The sequence below is a fragment of the Cygnus olor genome, chromosome 10, assembly GCF_009769625.2.
Source record: "Cygnus olor isolate bCygOlo1 chromosome 10, bCygOlo1.pri.v2, whole genome shotgun sequence".
Taxonomy (NCBI): domain Eukaryota; kingdom Metazoa; phylum Chordata; class Aves; order Anseriformes; family Anatidae; genus Cygnus; species Cygnus olor.
The window spans coordinates 9,695,583-9,716,591 of record NC_049178.1 but is presented as its reverse complement, the minus strand read 5'-3'; the positions used below and the strand labels follow the sequence as shown (position 1 = coordinate 9,716,591).

At 43.9% G+C, this 21,009-nt stretch overlaps 3 protein-coding genes across 7 annotated transcripts in view; 2 read left to right on the top strand and 1 right to left on the bottom strand.

The window, feature by feature from the left end:
- The first annotated feature begins 7 nt into the window (after window positions 1-7).
- Window positions 8-10,385, top strand: ARF4 (ADP ribosylation factor 4). Its single transcript, XM_040569326.1, has 6 exons — window positions 8-771; window positions 6,554-6,634; window positions 7,180-7,289; window positions 7,872-7,943; window positions 8,423-8,548; window positions 9,431-10,385. The coding sequence occupies exons 1-6, from the start codon at window positions 705-707 to the stop codon at window positions 9,515-9,517; spliced, it is 543 nt and encodes a 180-aa protein (XP_040425260.1). The 5' UTR covers window positions 8-704; the 3' UTR covers window positions 9,518-10,385.
- Window positions 10,386-14,961: 4,576 nt separating this feature from the next.
- On the bottom strand, window positions 14,962-19,590 carry PDE12 (phosphodiesterase 12). The gene is made up of 3 exons (XM_040569319.1): window positions 18,304-19,590; window positions 17,190-17,268; window positions 14,962-16,488 (listed from the first exon to the last, which is right to left on the bottom strand). The coding sequence occupies exons 1-3, from the start codon at window positions 19,567-19,569 to the stop codon at window positions 16,046-16,048; spliced, it is 1,788 nt and encodes a 595-aa protein (XP_040425253.1). The 5' UTR covers window positions 19,570-19,590; the 3' UTR covers window positions 14,962-16,045.
- Window positions 19,591-20,576: 986 nt separating this feature from the next.
- DNAH12 (dynein axonemal heavy chain 12) overlaps window positions 20,577-21,009 on the top strand; it is a 71,586-nt gene continuing 71,153 nt past the window's right edge. For all 5 annotated transcript variants that reach the window (XM_040569316.1, XM_040569314.1, XM_040569317.1 and 2 more), the window contains exon 1: window positions 20,577-20,672. The gene's annotated coding sequence lies outside the window, so the exon portion shown is untranslated. The remainder of the gene's footprint in view (window positions 20,673-21,009) is intronic.

Below are 21,009 nucleotides of genomic sequence, written 5' to 3'. Positions count from 1 at the left end.
CCGGCTCCAGTCAGAGAAACAACGTCAGGGAAAGTCCTGCTGCAATCAGCGCTCCTGGGGCTGGGGGTTTGGGGTTTTGTTGTTTTTCACTTTTTTGTTTTTTACTGCATGTTCTGTTCGTTACTGGGACGTTTTTGGGGTCTCGCTGGGGCTGTTTTACCCCCAAAACCACCCTCTCTCATGTTCTGAGCAGTCCTTTGACCCTGCTGGCTGTGCCGGCGAGGTGGGCGAGCCCCACGGGCCGGGGGGCGAGCCGGGGCCGCGCGTGGTGCAAGGCCTGGGCCTCTGCGCGCCCCGCGGACTACATTTCCCGGCATGCCGCGCTCCGGGGGGGCAGCCGGAAGCAGCGGCGAGGCGGGAGCGAAGCCCTTCGCCTACATCCCCCGGCACGCACCAGCGGCGGCGCTGAGAGGCGAGCGAAGCGCGGAGCGGCCGCGGCGCCTGCCGGGAAGCGTAGTCCCCGCCGCCGTTGGGCGTTCGGGCAGGGCGGCGGGCGGGGATGTGGGGAGCGTGACGTGATTTTGTCCGCGTTGGAGCCGGGGCGGCCGTGGCGAGCGTGACGTGGCACAGAGCGAGCGAGGGAGCGACGAGGCTCCGGGCACCGAGCAGCCGCCGCCGTCCGCCGCGTATAAATCGGCGCCGCCCGCCCGCCGCCAGCTGTCCACGGAGCCGGGCCGCGCTCCCCTCCCGCCGCCGCTGCCGCCATGGGCCTCACCATCTCCTCGCTCTTCTCCCGCCTCTTCGGCAAGAAGCAGATGCGCATCCTCATGGGTAAGGGCCCGCCGGGCCTCGCGTCCTGCCCGCCGCCGGGCCCGGCCTCCTCCTCCTCCTCCTCCTCCTCCTCTTTCTCCTTCCCTCACGGCCGGGCCGGGCGCCTCCCTCCCGCTCTCCTCAGGGTCGTTGGGGAGCGAAGGGTGGGGATGGGGGTGGTGGAGGGGCTGCCCTTCCTCCTCCTTCTCCTCATCCTCGTTCTCTTCACCCGTCTTTGCCTTCTCCTGCCGGCCCCTAGACAGCTGTTTGAACCCCGAGGTTCGCCCCGTAAGGTTGGGGGGTCCTGAGGTTCGCCCCTCGCCCCCGCCATGGCCGATGTTCTGGCAGCCGAGGTCTCGGCGCCGCTGCTTTGCGAAAGGAGGCCCTGGCAGAGCATCTGCGTGCTGGGATTCCTCCCCGCTCCGCGCACGAGACCGTAAAACCCCACAGGTTGGCTTTTTTAATGCTTAATTATTTTTACTGCCTGGCCGTAATTATTTACTTGGAGTTGGATTATGGTTCTTTGGGAGCAGATCGTGCAGCAGCTGAAGCCAGTGGCTGTTGAAGATTCCCACTGTAAGGTTGCAGTTCAAAAGGTCAAAGCGAGCACACACTGCCTGCCTTCACCATTTCCTCCTCCGCTCCAACTCTTCCCTTCCTTCCTCCACCCCGCCGAGCTTTATGCACAACCGGATCTTAACCCCCCATTTTTTTTTCTCACATTCTTTTACCAAAGCGACTGGAACTTGACTCGTAGTTGACTGAAGTAGCTTGTCCTAAGAAATTTTATGAATTGTTCTCTTTGACGTAGCCAGCAATAGGACTGGGTCCTGACTATGAAACTTCTTGGCACACTGGCTCAGCCTTAATGCTGCACTGCAGACACCAAATGCACCTTTTTTAAATGATAATTTTTCATGCTCTGCATACATTTTGTGTTGACGAAGTTCTTTGTTATACGCGCAGTAATTTTTATTGTAAATTCTGTGCTTGAAATGAGAGACTCTCATCCATTTCAAAATAACCTGAGTAAATTTTGTCTTTTGAGACAACACAGGACATCTGTTAGTTTCAAGGAAGTGATTTGACTGTCTGCCTAGCAGTCGGACTCTTCATATGACTCTAAATGAGTGATGCGAAGTCTTCAAATGAGCTCGACTGTAACATGAGATGGTGTCAATGATGCTAGTAGCTCTTTTGCATTCTGCAAAATAATGAAAACAGGCACACAATGCCAGACAAATCAAAAGAACTTGCCAGGGCTTTAGTTTCTTCACTGGTAATTAGTTCAAATGAGGTTAGATACGGGTTAGGGAGTCGTGCTTTCTTCTAGTTGGTTCAACTGCATCAGTTTCTTCTGACTACAATTTCAGTGCTTTTACCTCCTTCAAATATAGGGCAGGCTGAGAGCAGGAGAGTGCTCCATTCTTGTTACGTAGTATGAGAGGAAAAATTTCCTATATCATGATGAGGGTGTAGTGGAGGTCCCAAACTGGGTGTTTAGAAGCAGAATATGTTCTGTGAATTGCATAATTTGCTTACACCTGGCGAAGAAGCTCTATGTAGCATTGTACATTGTATATTGGCACTTTGAGGAGAGATGTCTGAACAGTGAGACTGAATTAAACTTTTCCTCAGAGGTGGTAACTTTAGATTTATGATTTGAAAATGAGCTCAGCAAGGTTAGGCAGTTAATTTTTTTACATGTAGCGTACTGGTGAAGTAACTGCATGGGGTAAGATGTTCATGAAGAAATATTTAGGGGGGAAATATCATAGGAGTGAGTTGGTAGCGAACAGATGACTCATTTATAATTCATACTTCCCTTTCACAGCTTTCTTCTGTTTCTGTGAAATTCAAGTTAAGTAGAATTAATCTAGCTCGTAAAACAGACTCGATGTTACTGAGTTCTGCAGAATTCGAGTACATATAATCAAGTATTTTGAGGGCACCTGAAGCTTTCATTGCCAACAGCAAACAGCACGTTACCTTTCATAGTCTCGAGCTACATTTGTAGTGAAAGGTGGCTGGTATGTCATTACAGAGCTTTCTTTTCAAGTGCACTTGAGTAATAAGGTATATTTCAGAAATATTAAGTTAACTTGCTTTTGAAGAAAGGAATGTAAAATAATTCCTGGATCTACTTCATAAATGGAAGCGACGTAAGAGAAGAGAAAAGAAATAACAAAAGGGAAGGATCAAATGACTTAATGTTAGACAAGGCAACCGGGGCATTACAGCGGAGAAACCGAGTCCTGATCCTACATGTACATGTCTGTAAAACTTCACTCGTACTTCTTATGCTTAAAAAGGAACAGTACTCGTTGTGCGCCTTTCAGTGCCATAATTCAGCCTGCTATCTTCTGGTGTAGTTGTGTGAATGTTAAGCAAGATAATGGCTACTCAGAAGCTTCAAATACAAAGGTAATTGTTAAATACATTTAAAAAAAAAAAAAAAAAAAAAGGCCAGATTCTTTGGGGAACGTTATCGTGCAGGACACAACTATTTAGCAGTTTTTGTTGTATTTTTTTTTTAACTACTGTCCACTTGCATGCTGTTGGCTTTCTTCATGCATGTGTTTTCTTGAAACTGTGTTGAGAATTGCCCCTTGGGGGCCTCCAAAGAGTTACCACTTGAAACTAAGCCTGAAAGAGGACTAATATGTAAAGGATAAATAAAGACGTGTTGAGAGAACTGGTATCAAGGTAAAAGAAAAGTGAAGGAATAACCATTTCTAATGAATTGGGCTACGTTAATTTTGTGTATCTTTAAGCTGTTGTTTGTCACAAGGTAGACTTCTTTAATTAGTTAAATCCAGTGGAAGCTCCCCACATCCCCTCCTCTGATCAAAGTAGGAAGCTGGGGATTGTTGGAGGGATGTGGTGTGGTGGAGTTGCTGTTACCACGGGCAAGCAAACTCTACACTGGAGATGTAGAAGCGTGATGGACAGACTATAAATAAAACGTCCTGAAGAGAAGTAAAGGGCCTACAACTACCCTTGTTTTAACAGCAGCTGGAAGCGCTGTAGGTGTTTTTTCTCCAGCTAGAGGAAGAGGATGTTTGACTTAAATTGTTTCAAGTGCAAGTCTGAGCTTCCCATTTGTACTTGAATTGTAATCTCAGTGCTTTGTGCTGTAACTGTTGGCTGTAATAACCTACATCGAGATTCTTACACTTACACCTTGTCCTCTTGGTGATGGGTAGTCACAGTGGGAGCAGAGCGGACATCTAGAGTTGGAAGTTTATATTATTTGAGGATTTAAGACTTAAATTGAGGTTGCTCTCAAGATCAAAACCTAAACTTTATGATACGGAAGTAACTCATAGATTTACATTTAGTGTTACAGAGTAAACATAAATGTGTTCATTCTTGGAAAACATGATCCAGCAAGTAGTGTAAACTGCTGGACTCCTAAAAGCAATAGATACACTTCCTAGTGGCTCTAAAAATTAAATATGACTTGGTGCTCTGACCCCTTTTGTTCTAAAAAAGGGGTAAATCAGCAAACTGGTGTATGAACAGAGGCTATGCTGCTGGTAGCTATTGATTATATAAACTTCAAGTTTGTAATTTGATTCAAAGTGGCAGTTTCTGCAAACGGGGTCATGGTGATTTGCAGAAACTCTTTCCCTCTGTTAAAAGCTGCTGTCTCAACAGTGGAGTCGGAAGAAGAAAACATCTTTCCGTAATTCAGCCTGCCTCCGTGCAAAGTCCAACGGCTTAATTAAAATTGTGGATAAGAGTGGGTTTAAGCAAAGGCTCTGGGCTTTGTGCTCACATAGCTAACGTGGCCTGCCAATGCCATCGAGGCAGCAGTAGGTTCTGGAGCAAGAGCAGAGTGGGTAGCTGTGGCAGTCATTTCTGAAGGTCAGATAACTTCAAATTCTTGACTAATTTCTAACTGTTTTTTTTGTTGTTGTTGTTGATCGGGGAGAGTTCGTGAGTATGTGTAGCTTTAATTTGGTGGTTCACGTCAAATTCACTTACTGGAAAACTTTTATATATGATGCATGTACACCACGTGCTTTCTTGTAGATATCTAGGCATCCTACAAACATTTGCTTGAGGATGATCTACATAATAATATTGGGTTTCAAGCATTGTGCTATTAAAACATTGTTTTTCAGCTTAGATGGAGTGTATGAGGGTTTCAGAGTTTGCTTAAAGGGTTTTTAAGGCTACCTGGCACTTCACTGATACAGGGGGAAAATGCTAATGCTTACAAGTTTCATGACTTGTTCCTGTGAAACTGCACTCTGTTTTTTGTTCTTGTGCATTTGGTTCTAGACCAATGCTGAGACAGTAACTTTAAGTAAGACTTTAAGGCTTTTAAGGTTAATTTGAGCATTTGGGGAGTCTATTCCTCCTCAAAGAGCTTTGTTCATGATGGTAGGTTTTTTTTTTCCCCTTTTACTCCATTATATTAGTAATTAGAACAACGTTTGTATTTATTTATTTATTTTTTACACAATGACAATACCAAAGAAACTGCATTCACATGTATGATCCTGTTCGTGGTATTGAAATACAGAACGTTTAGGTTTTGTAAATAGTTTCCTGTAACAGCAGTTTCTGTCTTGAGAAGGAGGCAGCTTTTTAAGAGTTGGGTTTCGTTCTGAATAAGTAGGGTATTTTCAATTCCATGTTATTGCAATGCCAAGGAAACGGTTGTATTATTAGTAGTCAAGTCATCAAGCACTCAGAGCTTATGTATGGCAGCCACCAAGTAGGAAACTAATGGAGAACACTTAGCAGTGTTATCAAGCAAGGATGATGGTTGGTTTCTGCTACAAGTATTATTTAATTCTTATATGTGGGTTTTATTTTTGCTTGGGCAAAAATTTTGAATTGCACAAATAGACATCTTATTCAAGCTGTTGCTTGCTGAGTGCTTGTAACCTACTTTTTATTTAGGTGTTTGTGATCAGCACTGGATTATAACATAAATAATTGTATTTTGAGTTGCTCTTGCAAGTTCTGAAATGTCTAACACTAAGCAGTTGCACAAACAACTTTGGGAAACTACAGTGTGTGCCTACAATCTCAGTGATGTTTCTCAAAAAAAAATCTTCAAGGCTCCAGTTTCCTTTTTTTAAGGATCATGTTTTTACCCTAGAACTTGCCTTTTAAAACAGCAAGCTTAATTTTAGTTGTAGCACCAGAAGAGCAAGAAGATCAGTGCAGCAGGCCTTCTATAAGGATCAAAAGTGGAGAGTGTCTCGTAAAGAAAGCATCCTTGAGGGTCTCAATGAGTAGAAGTGATGTCACGGAGAGAATTACAGCCCTTATGGTCTACATGGAGGGAGGGCAGGATTTACGTAACATGCTTGTGGTTTTGTTACTGCAAAAGAAATATCTTAGTGAAGGAACAAGGGGCTGCAGTGAGGGAGAGTAGCAGTTGTGTGATCAGTTAGAAGCGACTTTCTGCTTGTAGAATGTTTCCAGGCACTTAAGACCATCTTGACTTACAGAGAAGAAACTTTCAAAGAGAATGAGAAAACTTAAGTAGCACAAACATGAGGGAAGATGACTAGAAGCTTCTTCGTCTGTAGGTTGTGGTTGAAAATGTGTTACTGAGCTTGTTTTCTTTGCTGCCTGAGTTCTGTCTCGGTGCCGGGTAGAGAAGGTGGGGCAAAGCATACAGTACTATATCAACAGTGACTTAAAGTATTTAAACAGTTGTATCCTCTTGGGGCGGAAAAAAAGAAAGCTAATACTCTACATTTAAAATGGCCTACCTTTGAAATTAAGAGGTTGTAGTTCGTATTGTGAACTAAAGCAAATTTTCTGTTTCTTTTAGTTGGTTTGGATGCTGCTGGTAAGACAACCATCCTTTATAAGCTGAAGCTAGGAGAAATTGTCACCACAATTCCCACTATTGGTAAGATAACCAATTCTCATGTTTTTAACCAATTCTTGTCTTCATTCTCATTACTCTGTATTTCTGTTGTGGAGGTGGGCTGCTGAAGAGTGTAGAAATTTGCTGTCCTTGCTGTTAGTGTAGGAATTAAGACAAACGTGGGCTTTTCAGAATAATTTGTAAGATCTGGTAATGCCGTGGCAGAGTAACTGTCCTACTGTGTCCCACCAAATACGCACCCAGACCGGAATCCGGTGTCTGACAGTGGCCAGCAGCTGGTGCTCAGAAGTATGGGAACCAACGAGGTATCAGTACTTAGCCCAAACACCATGAGCCTCCAGCAGGTTGTGGCTGAAAGACTCTGAACTAAAAGTGGTGAACTTGGGTGTGAGTAATTTTCTTTTTTTCCTTCAGTCAGTTTTTGCTTTGATCTCCTAAAAGATAAAATGGCTTAACAGGAATAAATTGCTAGAAGTAAAACTTGAAGTTGCTGTCTTTAACATGATTAGAATTACATTTTAGCAATAGCATTAACTATTTCTAACTACTTGACTCTTTTATTTCAGGTTTTAATGTGGAAACAGTAGAATACAAAAACATTTGTTTCACGGTTTGGGATGTTGGTGGTCAAGATAAAATTAGACCTCTTTGGAGGCATTATTTCCAAAACACACAGGTAAGAGTTTTAAGACAGCAGTAGTTAATGACCTGTTTTGTAAAGACTCATTGTTCTGTACTCTATATACTCCATGTTCTGTAGAATAAATATGGGAAGTTGTCTTCTGTTCCTTCCTGTCAGAAGGGTTCCTCACTATCTTCCTCAAGTTGTGAGGATACCCAGATTTTATTCTAGTGGAAGCTAGGTTGTTACCCTGAAAGCTTCAGGTCTTAGTCATGAGCATAGTCTGGCAAGGATGAAGCCCTTAGAATCTGTCAGTATTCAGTAATATATTAGCTTATGAAATCTTACTGTTTGTTTTTTTGTTTTTCCAAATTAACAGTTCCCAATCTAGCATATAAACTGACGTTTCTCGGTTAATTTTTTTTATTTAAAAGATGTAGCTTAATTTTGCAATTGCTACTCATTGTGTAGTTGTTCAGACAGGTATCTTGCATTCCTTGAACAGTTTTTTTGTCAAATTTGCTTCCATAAGAGGGGGGACATTCACAATATTCCATAAGAATTCTTTAATTTCTAAAATGATATTATGTGTTTGCATTTTACAATGGTTTTTCAAAACTGCTTAACTTCTTGCAGGGCCTCATTTTTGTGGTGGATAGCAATGACAGAGAGAGAATCCAGGAAGCAGCGGAAGAGCTGCAGAAAATGGTAAATGTTGATACCTTCTTTTTTTTTTTTTTATGTATCAGATTCCTGAACAGATTTTTTTTAAGTCGAGGGAGTTTGTAGAGTGCATATTGTATGTACCGGGTAGTGCTAGATTAAGTAGTGCATTGAGTTGTAGTTACAACTCCATGGAGAGCTTTAGCTCAAGAACTACCAATGTGTCAAAACCTTTCTTTCGTTTGCTAGAACGTTAAGAGAAATGCAGCAGATGGAAGAACAGTTTTAGTAAAAGAGAGTTTCGTGGCAATGTCCTAATAAATTTAAATGCCTAATGAAAGAATATTTCATTACCTTTGGAAATTAAGTTGGTACCAGATAAATTTCACTATGGACTTGCTAGTGACTTCAGGAGCAAGAATTAAAAAACTTATGCTTTAAACAGTATTTAGATTTCTTTAGTGCTTGTTGACATACTTAACTGAGATAATTCAATAACGTGGCCATTTTTTTTTTCCTGTTAGCTTCAAGAGGATGAGCTGCGAGATGCAGTGCTGCTTCTGTTTGCAAACAAACAAGATCTGCCAAATGCCATGGCAATCAGTGAAATGACAGATAAACTAGGTCTTCAGTCCCTGCGTAGCAGAACTGTAAGTGCTGAACTTGCCTGGTTGCTAACTCTGGCTTCCTGTATTATATATCATAAAAATAATTTCTCTTTAAAGGAAAGGGAAGTTTCTACCTCTTTTTGTAGAAAGATGAGTGTATCTGGTATTCAACTCTGTGGACAATGCTTAAGGTTTTCCTTCAAAATAGGTGATTTAGAAGTATAATCCAATTTGTACAGCTGTTGCAGGTGCTTCATCTCTTACCTCTTTCTGGAAAAATAGAAATACTCCAGGCTGTTACTGAACTGTAGCTGTCAATGTTTGACAGAGTGTGGTGGGCTTGCCTGTTGTCCCAGTGCTAGCTATTCTTGGGGAGAAAATGCATTCAGCGTTCTTACCTCTACAAAGATGGGAGGAAATTAGGTAGCTCCGGAGTCATTAGATTCCATCTATGCAAGCCTTAGAGATATATGGTTGTTTCACATAAACTGTCTATCTTTAGGTAATACTCGATCTCTTTGTTGACACACCAAAATTGTAATTTAAGATGTCTTAGAAGTCCCTTAAATTAGATAATTCCACGCCCATTTCTTGGCAAGCTGTCTTGGAGAACCAAGAAGCTATCTTTCTGTATAGAAGACAAATGCAAATTCTGAATTATTTTTTTTCTTGATGCACTAAACGGTGTTCTGGCATTTGGTAGGCCAACACTGAGCTTTTGGATGATGTCTAAACCCTACCTATCTTGTATATATTTTTCAAAACTTAGAAAATACCCTCTGCTCAATATTGATTCTGTGGTGCAAAACGATGCTTAAAGAATGCTATTTGAGCATTGATCTGAGCGTCACATACAGTGATAATTTAAATACTAGCAAAATGCAAACTAAGTTTACTCTTTTTGTCTGTTTTCTGTGTTAACAGTGGTATGTCCAAGCTACCTGTGCTACGCAAGGAACTGGTCTGTATGAGGGACTTGACTGGCTGTCAAATGAACTCTCAAAACGCTAACTCAAACTGGATGACTCTTTCACCAGGGACATGTTTGATATAAGTGGTCTAGGCTTGTTACAACAAAATTAGTTTGCATCTTGGTTATTACAGTATCTGGAACTGATATTTGGGCAGGATATTAAAGCGTTTCAACTTATTTTGTTGCCAATTATTGTTTACCGAGCTACATGTTGCAAAGGTAGCAATATGCTTGGGTAAAAATCTCCTTAACTTGGAAAAAGTGTATCTTCTGATTTTATTCCCCTTGTTAGTCTAAATGCCTGAATATAGTTATTGTGACATCTTTGAGATCTGTTTTGAATACTTTTTTTGAGCCCCGATAAATTAATGTTTTAATTTTTTTTTCTCCCTGCTACTTTTAGTTTACTGATGCCCTGTTTCATTCCTCAGACAGTCTGCTGATTTAAAAATGTAGCATTCTGTATGTATTTATTTCTATCCCTTGCCAAGAAGAATTCCTAATATTGCTTGTTCCCGCCAAGACAATGCTCTAAAACACTATTCAAATCTACTGCACTGAGGAACATTTTTATTAATCTTTAGGTTCTGTTAGCCCAACTTGCCTTTGTGTGAATTGGATTCGATGGGTAGAATAGTTCTGTGCTGGTTGCGAAGAGCTCATGTTGAGGTTGTTTTTAATATTCAGCAGATTGTCTTCCTTTATATTGTATCTTTTTTTATGTTGCATGTTGCTTTTTGGTATCAGCCTGACTATTTTTGCCCAGTGTATAATAGTTCTGCTGAAGTTTTACTGTTTGTTGGTGAACATATCTTCATAAAGAAATTTTGGAAAATTCATCAAACTCAATGGATTAGTTTATTCATAACCCACTTGGAATTATTCCTAATAAAATGATAAAATGTATAGTTCTGTGTATGCTCTTCTTGATTCCTGAAATAGTTGAATTGCAAGTTGTCAACCATTTTCCATAAACTGAGTTTTCCTGCAGCTTGAATGTGAACATAAATCTCATTTTCACTTGTTTGGAGCTATATAGATGGGGACACAAAGTGGGCAACAAAGTTGTATACAGTGCAGTAGAGTAGTTGTCATAAAGACATATGATTCTGTAAGTGTCTTTTGAAGTTGTAAATCTAAAATTCTTTTTAAGATGTCCAGATATGAAAATACTAACAGTTACAAAAATGGTAATAAAACAAGTACAAACTGCCTGAAAAGCATGCATGTCTGTTTCGTAGTTGTTTCTACCTTTAAAATCAACCTGGGGGCTAGCAGGAGAATCACAAATTCTGTTGGTGGCTAGCTGGAAAGCTAACTCAAACACTTATACAGGGCTTTAACCAATACTATGTTTATGGTGATGGTCACCCCCAAAAATAAGGTCTATGTAACTGCTACTGCGTGCTTTCATACTTCTGTCCCCCCTCATCCCTACCATGGTTCCAAAATATTTAAATTAACATGTTTTTTAGAATGTTTTTCTCTTGTTCTGTCTGCTGTACAGATGCAAACATGTCTCAATCTTGCATATTAATTATATGTCCTTAGGAACCCAAAGCATGATTTCACTGCAGATTTAGCTCATGCTCTTCTCTTATTTTTAGCCCAGGTCTTGCTGTCTTGCTACAAGAAATCCCAGTGACAAGGTCTGAAACTCAAGCAAGCTTAGATTAAGAGCAACTCCCAAGGCAGGTTCTGCTGTAGCTGGGACTGAAGTTTCTAGGAAGTAGTGGTACTGCAAACACACACAACTGGAGGAAATTCCAGAACTCTTGAAACGAGTCATTGACTCTCCTCAGTATGTAACAGAAACACAGGAGATAGTTAAGGTGAGTAAGGTTTTGCTTGCACCTTTAATGGCTTGCTGATTACACGTTAACCTGAGTGGACACATCTGCTCTTTGGATCAGCAGCTGTTAATACGCATATTTCTTGTAAGGCAGTTGCTTGGAATAAACCTTGAAAGGAACACCTTGCTCAAAAGAGCTGGTTGGTCTGTAATGTGGGATGTATTGTTAGTCCCGGGGGGGTAAAATGAAATGATTGTGACACATTAAATGCCATCTCCTCTTCCAAGGCAGACATTAGACTAAAAACACAGGCAGGTACATGGAAAAAAGATGACTTTTCTTGAAAGAAACATTATTTTCTGTACAGATAGATGACTTCATTGTTTTAATTCTTTAAAATACTTTTGAGTAATTAAATGTGGTAGCAACTACACTTCTGAGTTACGGCATGTGAGTAGCGGTTAATATTGCAAAGGGTCACCATGTTTGGCATTCATACCAGTAGGTTGTAATTCTGCTATAAAAGGAGTGATTTACAAAATCAAAGTAGTAAGGATCTTCAGCCTCAGTTAAAAGTGCAGGGAGGTCTGCACGAGGTGCGAGTGAAAACTACAGCTTACACTGGAAGGCAGGAGCCAATGAGAAAAGAAATGTCTGCTTCCTGAGACAACAGATACAGCATATGCTGGAGCAGTGCTCTCCTGAGTTTATTGCATCCTATATCAGAGAAGGGAAAATAGATTAGAAGGCAAAATGAGATGTTCCTTTTTCCTTTAACTGGCTAGAAAGGTGTAGTAATGAACATGAAAAATGCTAAGAGAATACTGCCTGATTTCTTTATTTTTATGTTTTATGTGGAGGATATGGAGAATTCCAATTGCTGGAACCATAGCTGAGTTCAGGGTTACGAAATAAAATGGCAACAAGCTTTACAGGGCTCCTATTAATGTGGGATCTAGAGCTGCTTAGGGAAGAATTAATTGCTAGGCAAGATATGGGTAGCTGTATAGGGTGAACTAAAATGAGATCTAAAATCACCTTGTGTAGTTGTGTAGAGTAGGAAGTATGATGTGTAACTTCACAAGAGGTAAAAACAGGCTGGTTACAAGAGGTAAAAACAGGGAGGTGTGGGTTAGTGGTGTATCTAAGGCTTGCTCCTTCCACCACCCAACTCGTCCCTTACCTCCCAGGAAGAAAATCAGAACTCTTTTGTTTTTCCTTACCTAAACCCCAGTGCTGTGTTCTCACTCCAGAAATGCCTGCCTAATGCCTGACACATTGCTGCTATTGGCAGTCAGCCCAGGCTGCTGCATTTTACTAATTAAACCAGGGATACTTGTGCTGGAGAACAGCCAGCGCTAACTTGTGGGGCTCTATTTCTTCCCCAAAATACTAAGGGATTAAATGCCATGGGCAAGGACTGTCTACTGGGCCATGCTTTCCCTTATCAGTTGCTTCCTCCAGATGCCAGCTGTTCCGTGCTCTTCCTCTCCCTAGTCTGCAAGGAGGCAAAAGAAGCAACCCAAATTACCGATACGGGGATTAAGAGGGACCTGCTGCTTCTTGGAAGGGAGACACAATACCAGGCAAGTCTGTTCTCTGTGCAGCTCCATCTTGTGGTACTATGGAGAAATTAAAGTGTTTTTTTTTTTCAATGTTTTAGATAGGGTAACACAGTTGTAATGGATAGGTATTAAAAAGGAGGAAAAGCATGCTTGTTCTCAATTTCTAAGGGGAGCTTAGCCTATGTAAGCAATACAACTTCACATCCAAGCTTACAATTGCAATAAGGGATCTTAACATGGCTGAGAGGTTTCTCTTTAACTTGCCATATGCTTGCAAACATTAGGTCTTCAGGTGTAAGCTTTCCCTCATTTACTAAATCAGTAATTATTCTTTGCCCAGGTATGAGGTTTCCAGTCTCCATTCTGTGCACAAAACTTTCTCCTTATTTCTGTATCTTGAAGTTCAGTTATAAACCATGGATGTTTTTTACTGTCAACTCTGTAGTGTACAAGAGGACAGATACCACCACCAAATAGTATGCAAGGCTGAATTTCACTTCCCTTTTCAATTAATTAGCAGAGACCAGTAACTGACCAAGGACCAATCCAAAGTACTTAGGGTCTGATTTTACAGGTTGGGTACTGTCCTTCACTCTGTATTGCAATGATCTAATGTCATTTGTTGCCACATTTTGCATTCTGCTTCCACTTTAATCATTCAAAGGCCCTTGGCTACCATTTGGCTTGGTTAAAATGCTAATTACCAAAAACTGACATCTGAAGGTTTTACATATAAGCTTACCAAAGCTCATTACTGTAAATGAGAGCACTTTCAATGATGTTGAAATGATGCTGAAGCAGATACTGCCTTGATGACTTATTCCCACTTCCAAGCCTGAGTCTTGTTTTTATGGCACAAGATGCTTATGGTGAACCAGCTCAAGAAAATGACCCAGTAAAATGTTAATACAATTAAGAAAAGACCTGGATTTTAGCCAGATCATTTCCGTATTTTAGTCTGGTATGCATAAGCAGGAACAAATAGCCAGAACTCAGAGGTGGTAGAGTAGGATCAGGTAAAAGAGGTTGGGATGAGAGGAAAAATAGAAAGTGACTGCTTATGTTGCTTGAAAAATGAATAAAAAAAAAACCCACATATTACTGGAACAGTCCTTTTGTCAGTTCCTGTTTACCTTTGTGGAAAAAGTTACCTCTCCCTGCAACTGAAGCCAGTTACAAGCACCCTTTGTGACTACAGGGGCACAAGTTTCGGCTCCTGTTTATTTGAAGGTAATCCTTACTTGACTTTTTTTTCCCATATAGTAGGAAAGGGTTCAGAGATTCTCTTTGTCTGCAATTCCTTAATCCTCTCCTTTTAACTTTTTAGATCCCTTTCTAGCTTCTCTTAAGAAAACATTTCTCATGCCCTCTGTGAGGGTTTTTCACTAAGGTCTCCTGCTATCAAAGGTGGCTTTATGAACTACAGAATCAGGGATAGCATCAACTCAATCTGGAAAGGGTCTGGACAAGTGGTCCGCTCAAGTGATAGTATGTAAGTCAAGGCAAGTTATCTTACTATGCTTGCTCTTACACCAGCTCAGTGTCAGAGCCAGCTGCATCTATCCAGCTGCTTCTTCTCAGAAATAGCAGAGCTACAGTCTTTCTACAAGGAGGAAGCACCCAGTTCTGCAGCACACCTACAAGGCAAAAGCACAGACTCTCATGACCCCTTATAAGGTTAGATTACAATGTTTCTCAAGGCTATCAGCTATCCAAGCAGGACTAAGTTACCTCCTGGCTTTTTCCAGAGACTTTAAAAACTGAATAGCAATTTCACCATTAGCATGGAAGGCAGAGTTTTGAAAGTATTGTAACTAAAGTAAGCACAGAACTAAGCACAGCATTGGATTTTAGCTCTAGTTCCTAGAGTTACCCAACCCACAAAGTTCTGAATTACCTTTTTTATTCTCTTCCTTAGCATTTTTCTTCTGTTTAAGCACAGATTCTGTTAAATCTTTTAACATACTTGCTATTGTAAGTGTTCAGTCTGCAGATAGTTACAGTTCTGCTTGTTTCTTTTGCCTCTTAGAATATAAAGAACTTTTTTTTTCAGTAGCACTTTAGGACTTCTTTTGCCATGAGAGATACCAGTAACTAGAAAGAAGTCAAATGAGAACAGTGACAAACAATTGAAAAGGGAACTTTATTAGTCAACATCTAGTGAAAGTGTTTTTAAGTGGTGTTTTGTTTCATATAAACTAATTATGCAAGGAAATAATAGTTAATGATTCATACCCCTCCAACACCTTCAGTGATGGTATGGATAAAATACATTTCCCAACATCCAAATTATCTCCTACACAACAGGGAATTCAGGTCTAGGCAGGAAAAAAATACAGGAAAAAAAAAAACTATTCAAAATATTTTTAATAGAACCTTATGAAGGTTTTCAAGTCACTTTTTTTTTTAATTTAGGCATAGATAACATACCACCTTAATTATTCTGCCCCTCCCCCTGCTTGAAGACAGGTTGTTAAACTGAAAAAGTTCCCTCCCACCCCAAGTCAGCTGCCTTAAACTTAAATATTTCTTATATTACTAATGACAATAGACAACAGAAGAAACATGTGGATACAGCCTATATATGGAATCCAGTTTTAACAGGTGCTGAAGTTACCCTCATTACCCAGACTAGGTGGGCAAAGTGCTTCCAAATGAATTATGATATTCAATTTAACACAGTTGTTGACTGAACAAGTCCATTCACTGATAAAGACCTTCTTTTCAGAAAGTAGCCAATACATCCATCATGCTGCTTGCTAAAAAACTAGGCACAAGACAATTTCTGAATTTATTTTAAAAGTTTGGTCTTCAACAGTAATCACCATAAGATTGAACTAACTGAAGTAATTTCTTTTCAGGTTCTGTATTTGGTTCTGAATTAAACAGGGTTCAGTTTGTACACTTACTAAATTCATATAGCTTTTTTAACAAAGTTTTTAATCTTTAAAAACCCATAAAAAGGCATATGATAATCCACTTTTCAAAACTCCCCATCTTAAATATTTTCCTATTAGCATATAAAAAAGGGAAAAGCTATCATGCAAATATTCTGAACAGTGAGTTAATGTTTGGTAGAACCATTAAACACAAATTTTTCAGTAGTTCTAACTTTCCTTTTAGTAGCATACAAGCCAGGGCACAACCTCAGTTTCCCAAAGGTAAACGAATGATTGAAAACCCCAAAAAGCACCATAGGAGAACCGATCTATTTCCACTTTAAGTCACATATTAGTGCTATATGATCAGAAGGATGTGAAACACTTGGCAAAGCCTGATGGGTTGTTACTTCTTCATGACTTGGCAATGGAATGACCTGTTCAACCTCTAGAGCAGTTTTGTCAATGAAAATGTAGTCCAGACATCCATGAAACCCACCAACATAGTTTGTGTAAGCAGGTTCCCCACAAGCGCTTTGCAGTTTGAAAGGATGGGTTAGAGGCATATTGCACCTTTCTTCTTCCCCATTAGAGACCCAGTCTTCATGATCTTCAGCAATGCCACCGCTGCTGATAAAACTGTAAGTTCCAGATGATGGCGTGCTGTTAAAGTCTCCACAGAATATGACAGGTATACTGGGATGCAAGTCACATGCTACATGCTTGAGGTGAGACAGGGCTACAGCGATCTGGATGAGACGGATGTGCCCACCTGAGAATATAGGAACGTATTGCTTAATTACTTCATAGTAGCACTGGAAGAGTTTTCAAAAGTTGTTAATTTAGGCATATGTCACGCATGGCACTAAAACGGTAATCTTGCTTTAAATTCCCTGTGCACGTTATTTTAGAATAGTTTTCATACATAAAGACGCCTTTATTTGCGACTACAAAATTTTGCAGACGCAGACAATGTTTAACTTCAAATTCACAAATCTAAGTACTACAAACCTTAGACATCCATATCACAGGAGCCTTACAATACTTGGAAACCATCCTAATACTGCTCCTAAAAGGAACAGAACTAAGATAAAAGTAATTTAAAGACGGAGAGCCTCTTCTGAAAGCTTCTCTAGCCAAACCTGGTTCCCTTTCAGGTACAAAAGGACTGGGGAGCCATGAGCACACACGGGGCTGTATTTTATAGTCTGTGCTTCAGGCAAATTGTGCATAACATGACTGACTTTCAGCTGTATTCTACCAACTTCCTGGCAAGCTAGAACAATCTCACTATATGGAAGATGATAAATCTAATAGCCTGGCTTGGTTTTATCTATATAAGGAATTGAGCAGGAAATCTCACAAGATCTTTCCACAAGAAAAGGTAATAGCTGCAAAAAATTAGGGTTAAATCAACTCTTCCCCAGGAAGGAGAATGCAGTCATCCCATATACAGGAATGCAGGAAAGTTACCTTTTGGATGCCAGTACAAATGGGTGTTAGCTACACAGATCTTCTTGGAAGGATCAGTTGCAGACTGAAGAACAGAAACCTTTAAGAAAAAGAAATCTTTGATACATTTTAAATAAAGGCACTATACATTTTTTTTAAAAGTGCGTTAGGTAGCTTATGCCTTGATGCCATTCCAGACAACAGAATCTGAGACTTATATACCAATGAATGGTACAGCTCTTAAATTGAGTCTGTTTATCCTCTGTGTAAAGTGTAGCCATTTATATTGTCAGTACTACCACTACAGAATTCCACTGACATCAGATATTTGACAAATTTTGTCTTGTTTTTAAGTTTCTGGTTTGAATGGATTGAAGGAAAAAATATGGCCAAGATTTTTTCATATTACGTTGCTAATACTGTACCATTCTTGGTTATTTTACTTTCTCTTCCCCTACCCCGACAACAGCTTTAGCAAGCAAACAGCAGCACTGTACTGTTGTCGAATTAAACTTAGATTTGAGATGATTTCAGTTATCAAGGAAAGTTTGTTATTCCTACCCATGCCATAGAAAACTTGTAGCAATAAGCATTTCTGAAATTCCAGACACAGACCTAGCAGGCAGCCCTTCTGCCATCAACAAGCTCACAAATCTGTCCAACTTTATTTCTCTACCCCCTGTCACTTTGTAAAGTGGCACCATTAAAGCAAGCTAAATTAACTTAATCTCACAACTGGCAAGATTAAGTTTTGTGAAATGTGTTATGAGAGTAAATAAGTGGTGAACAACCAGGCAGCAAATACCACAAACCAGCAATCAACACCAAGCCCAGATTAATCCTCAAACAGCTGATTTCATCTTCAAGCAAAGTAAGCTTGCATTTTTTCGAAATTTTATGTTGTTCCATATATCAAGTCCAATTGTCAACATCTCCTTCGCCTTAAGTTGCTCATTTGCCCTACTCGTTATTGTTACCCTAGCTGGTGGGGAACATCCCCCTGTTCTGTCATTGTTTCACATTCCTAGTGCTTTGTCTCCCTTCCTCCTGCAGCTGGGCACTCAAACACACCTGGCTCAGCTGCCAGCATACAGCAGGAAGGGGAAGGAGGGAGCAGGCATATAAAAGCTGGTACCTGCAGCACAGATGATCTCTGCAGCACCTTCTCCCGCACCGCGGGGTATTCGGCCAGCTTATCGCACAGCTCCTTGTGCAGCGGGTCCGAGAGCAGGGCTTCACTGAACGCTATGTCGTGCTGGCTGAGCAGGCTGAACTTGTCCCTGCGGTAGAAAGTGGCCAGGCCCTCGTGCTGTTTCTCCTTAATCTTGAAGAGCCCTTCGAGTCCGAACGCATCCAGAGCCGGAACCAGGCTGTCCAGGAAGACAGACTTGTCCACTTCTTGCAAGCAGATGAGGTCGGCGCTGTAGCCCGCCAGCTCCTTCTTGAGCAGGTTCTGCCGGTAGTCGATCTCCAGCGCGTACGGGGCGCAGTACGGGTACAGCACGGTGCGGGAAAACTCCGTCTGGGCGTAGGTGTCAGCCAGGATGTTGTAGGAGACAGTACGGACGGAGCCGTGGCCGCACACCTTCCTGGTGTACAGGTGCCGCGAGTCGAAGGTGCAGGCGCCGGGGCCGGCCTCCACCGGGCCGCTGCTCTCCACCTCGCAGGGCTGCCCGTAGCGCTGCTCCCCGTCGCCGGGCGTGCAGCGCAGCTTCAGCCGCAGCCCCACGAGCGCGTTGCAGGGCGTGAAGACCCGCTCGGTGCCCGCCGCCTCCTCCACCCAGGCCGCGTCTCCTCCACCGCCTTCCCCGTCCGCGGGCCGCCGCTGGCGGTACCAGCGGAAGACGCAGTGCCTCGGGGCGGCGAACTCGGCGCTCACCTTGGGGCACACGGGGAAGCCGGCCAGCAGCGAGCGGGGCAGCCGCAGCTCGGTGACGGCGGGCGGGTTGCGCTCCACGCGGTACCGCGCCTCGCCCACCTGCAGCACGGCGCCGTCCTGCCACGCCGCCGCGTTCGGCACCTCCTCGGCCACCGCCAGCCCGTCGCGGGAGAACAGCCGCACGGCCGGCACCGCCGCCGCCGCCTCCCCCCCGGCCGCCGCCGCCTCCTCCCCGGGCTCGGCCCGCGCCTTCCTGCTCTTCTTGGCCGCCTTGGCTCGGCCCTTGGCGGCGGTGGCGGCGAGGCGGGCCAGCGCCCGGCCCAGCGGCTCCGCCTGGTCGCGCTGCATGTGCCTGGTGCTGCCGTCGGGCAGCACGAGCCGCAGGCTCAGCTTGGGCTCTGCCGGCACGCAGCGCACCACGGCCCGCTCCATGCCGGCCCGCTCCATGCCCGCGGGGACGGGGCCCGGGGCCGGGCCGCCCGCGCGGAGCCAGCCGAGAGCGGCGCGCAGCCGCTGCCACATGGAGACGGCGCCGCCCGCCCGCTTCCGGCCGGAAGTGACGGCACACGCACAGCCCCGTGGCGGCGGGGCGGGGCGCCCAACCGTCGCGGCTCAGTGCCCGAGCGGGGGGGCGGGGCCTGGGGGAGGCAGGCGGGGCTGCTCTGAGGCGGGCGGCTGGGGCGGGGCGGTGACGTCACGGCCCCTCCGACGCCTGCCTCCCCCCCTCAGGGGGCTGCGGGGTGCGGTCCCACCGGCCTCGCGGGGCCCCTTGGGGGCGTCCCCTGCCCCTGTGCCACGGGTTTGGGGCTTGTGTGCCGCTCGGAAACGGTTATGAAAGCTGAAATGAAATCGTCCTTGTGAGAAACACTCTGTAGCCAATAACATAGGCTCAGGCGAGGATCTCAGTGAAGTAGCAATTTTATTCGCGATTGCAACGGCGGGCGTCCCACAAGCAGGAGCGCGCCTACTAGTTCCATAACACAGTTTATGTATGTGTATTTTTTTTTCTCGACGACCGGGACCCTCCCCTGTTTCCCCATTGACTGGGTAATCCAGGTTCACAATGTATCCGGTGCTTCACAGACAATACATGGCTTTCAGTTGCCGGCCTGTTATAAGTCAAATTTTTTTTGACTTTTTTACTCTTTGAGGTGGTAATGTTTCTTACACCGTGATTTCCGCCTAATTGCCCTAAGGATCGTGGTTGTCTACATTTTACAAGGTCGTCCGTTAAGCTTTCTTATCGCTGCAGACGTATCTCAATACCACATTCCTTCCCTCTACACAGTGTAACTGCGCAAAAACATTTCTATTCCCACAGTCCTGGGCTGCCAACGTTCGTTATAAAGGCGCTCAGCTCTGTCGAAAATGGTTCTCGAGCTGCTGCCCCCACAGCCTCAGCCCCCGCACCACACACAGCCCCCGCCGGGCGCGGCTCCCTGTGGAAGCGCCGAGCCGAGATGGCGCCGCTGAGGGAAGGCGGCCGGGCGGCCCCCGCGGGGCGGTGACCAACGGTGGCGGCCCCGGGCCCCGCCTCGCCCCGCCCGGCAGCGCCGCCCGCTCGGCTCCCGGCAACCGCGCTGCTATCCCGACCGGCCGCCGTTGTGCCCGGCAGCCCCGGGGAGGTGAGGGCGGCGGGGACCGGGGGTCCTACGGGGAGGCTGGGGCTGGGCTGGGCTAGGGCTGCTGTTCCCCCTCTTTCTCAACAGAGCTGTATCCGGTCCTGCTGGGCCGGGGGAGCTGACAGGAGGAGCCCCTCGGCTCTCCCCAGCCCAGCTGTGTTTCTTTGGCCGGGCCCCTCCCCGTCCCTCTCCCCGTCCCCGTTTTAATTCACTTTTAGGACGTAGCACTAATGTAGGAGGCGGCTCTGGCTTTCTGTTTCCCGGCGGGAACCTGAGGAAACGCACTCGCGAGTTTGGGTATCGTGTTTCCAGGGGAACCCTGCCGTGAGGCTGTGGGGAT

Excerpts from the sequence above, each read along its gene's own strand:
- PDE12 (XM_040569319.1), bottom strand. The coding sequence starts at position 19,569 with ATGTGGCAGCGGCTGCGCGCCGCTCTCGGCTGGCTCCGCGCGGGCGGC. Across the intron at positions 17,269-18,303 it reads AGAGATCATCTGTGCTGCAG|GTTTCTGTTCTTCAGTCTGC; the intron begins GTACCAGCTTTT and ends TTTTTCTTAAAG. Across the intron at positions 16,489-17,189 it reads TTTGTACTGGCATCCAAAAG|GTGGGCACATCCGTCTCATC; the intron begins GTAACTTTCCTG and ends CTATATTCTCAG.
- ARF4 (XM_040569326.1), top strand. The coding sequence starts at position 705 with ATGGGCCTCACCATCTCCTCGCTCTTCTCCCGCCTCTTCGGCAAGAAG. Across the intron at positions 7,290-7,871 it reads ATTATTTCCAAAACACACAG|GGCCTCATTTTTGTGGTGGA; the intron begins GTAAGAGTTTTA and ends AACTTCTTGCAG. Across the intron at positions 7,944-8,422 it reads CGGAAGAGCTGCAGAAAATG|CTTCAAGAGGATGAGCTGCG; the intron begins GTAAATGTTGAT and ends TTTTCCTGTTAG.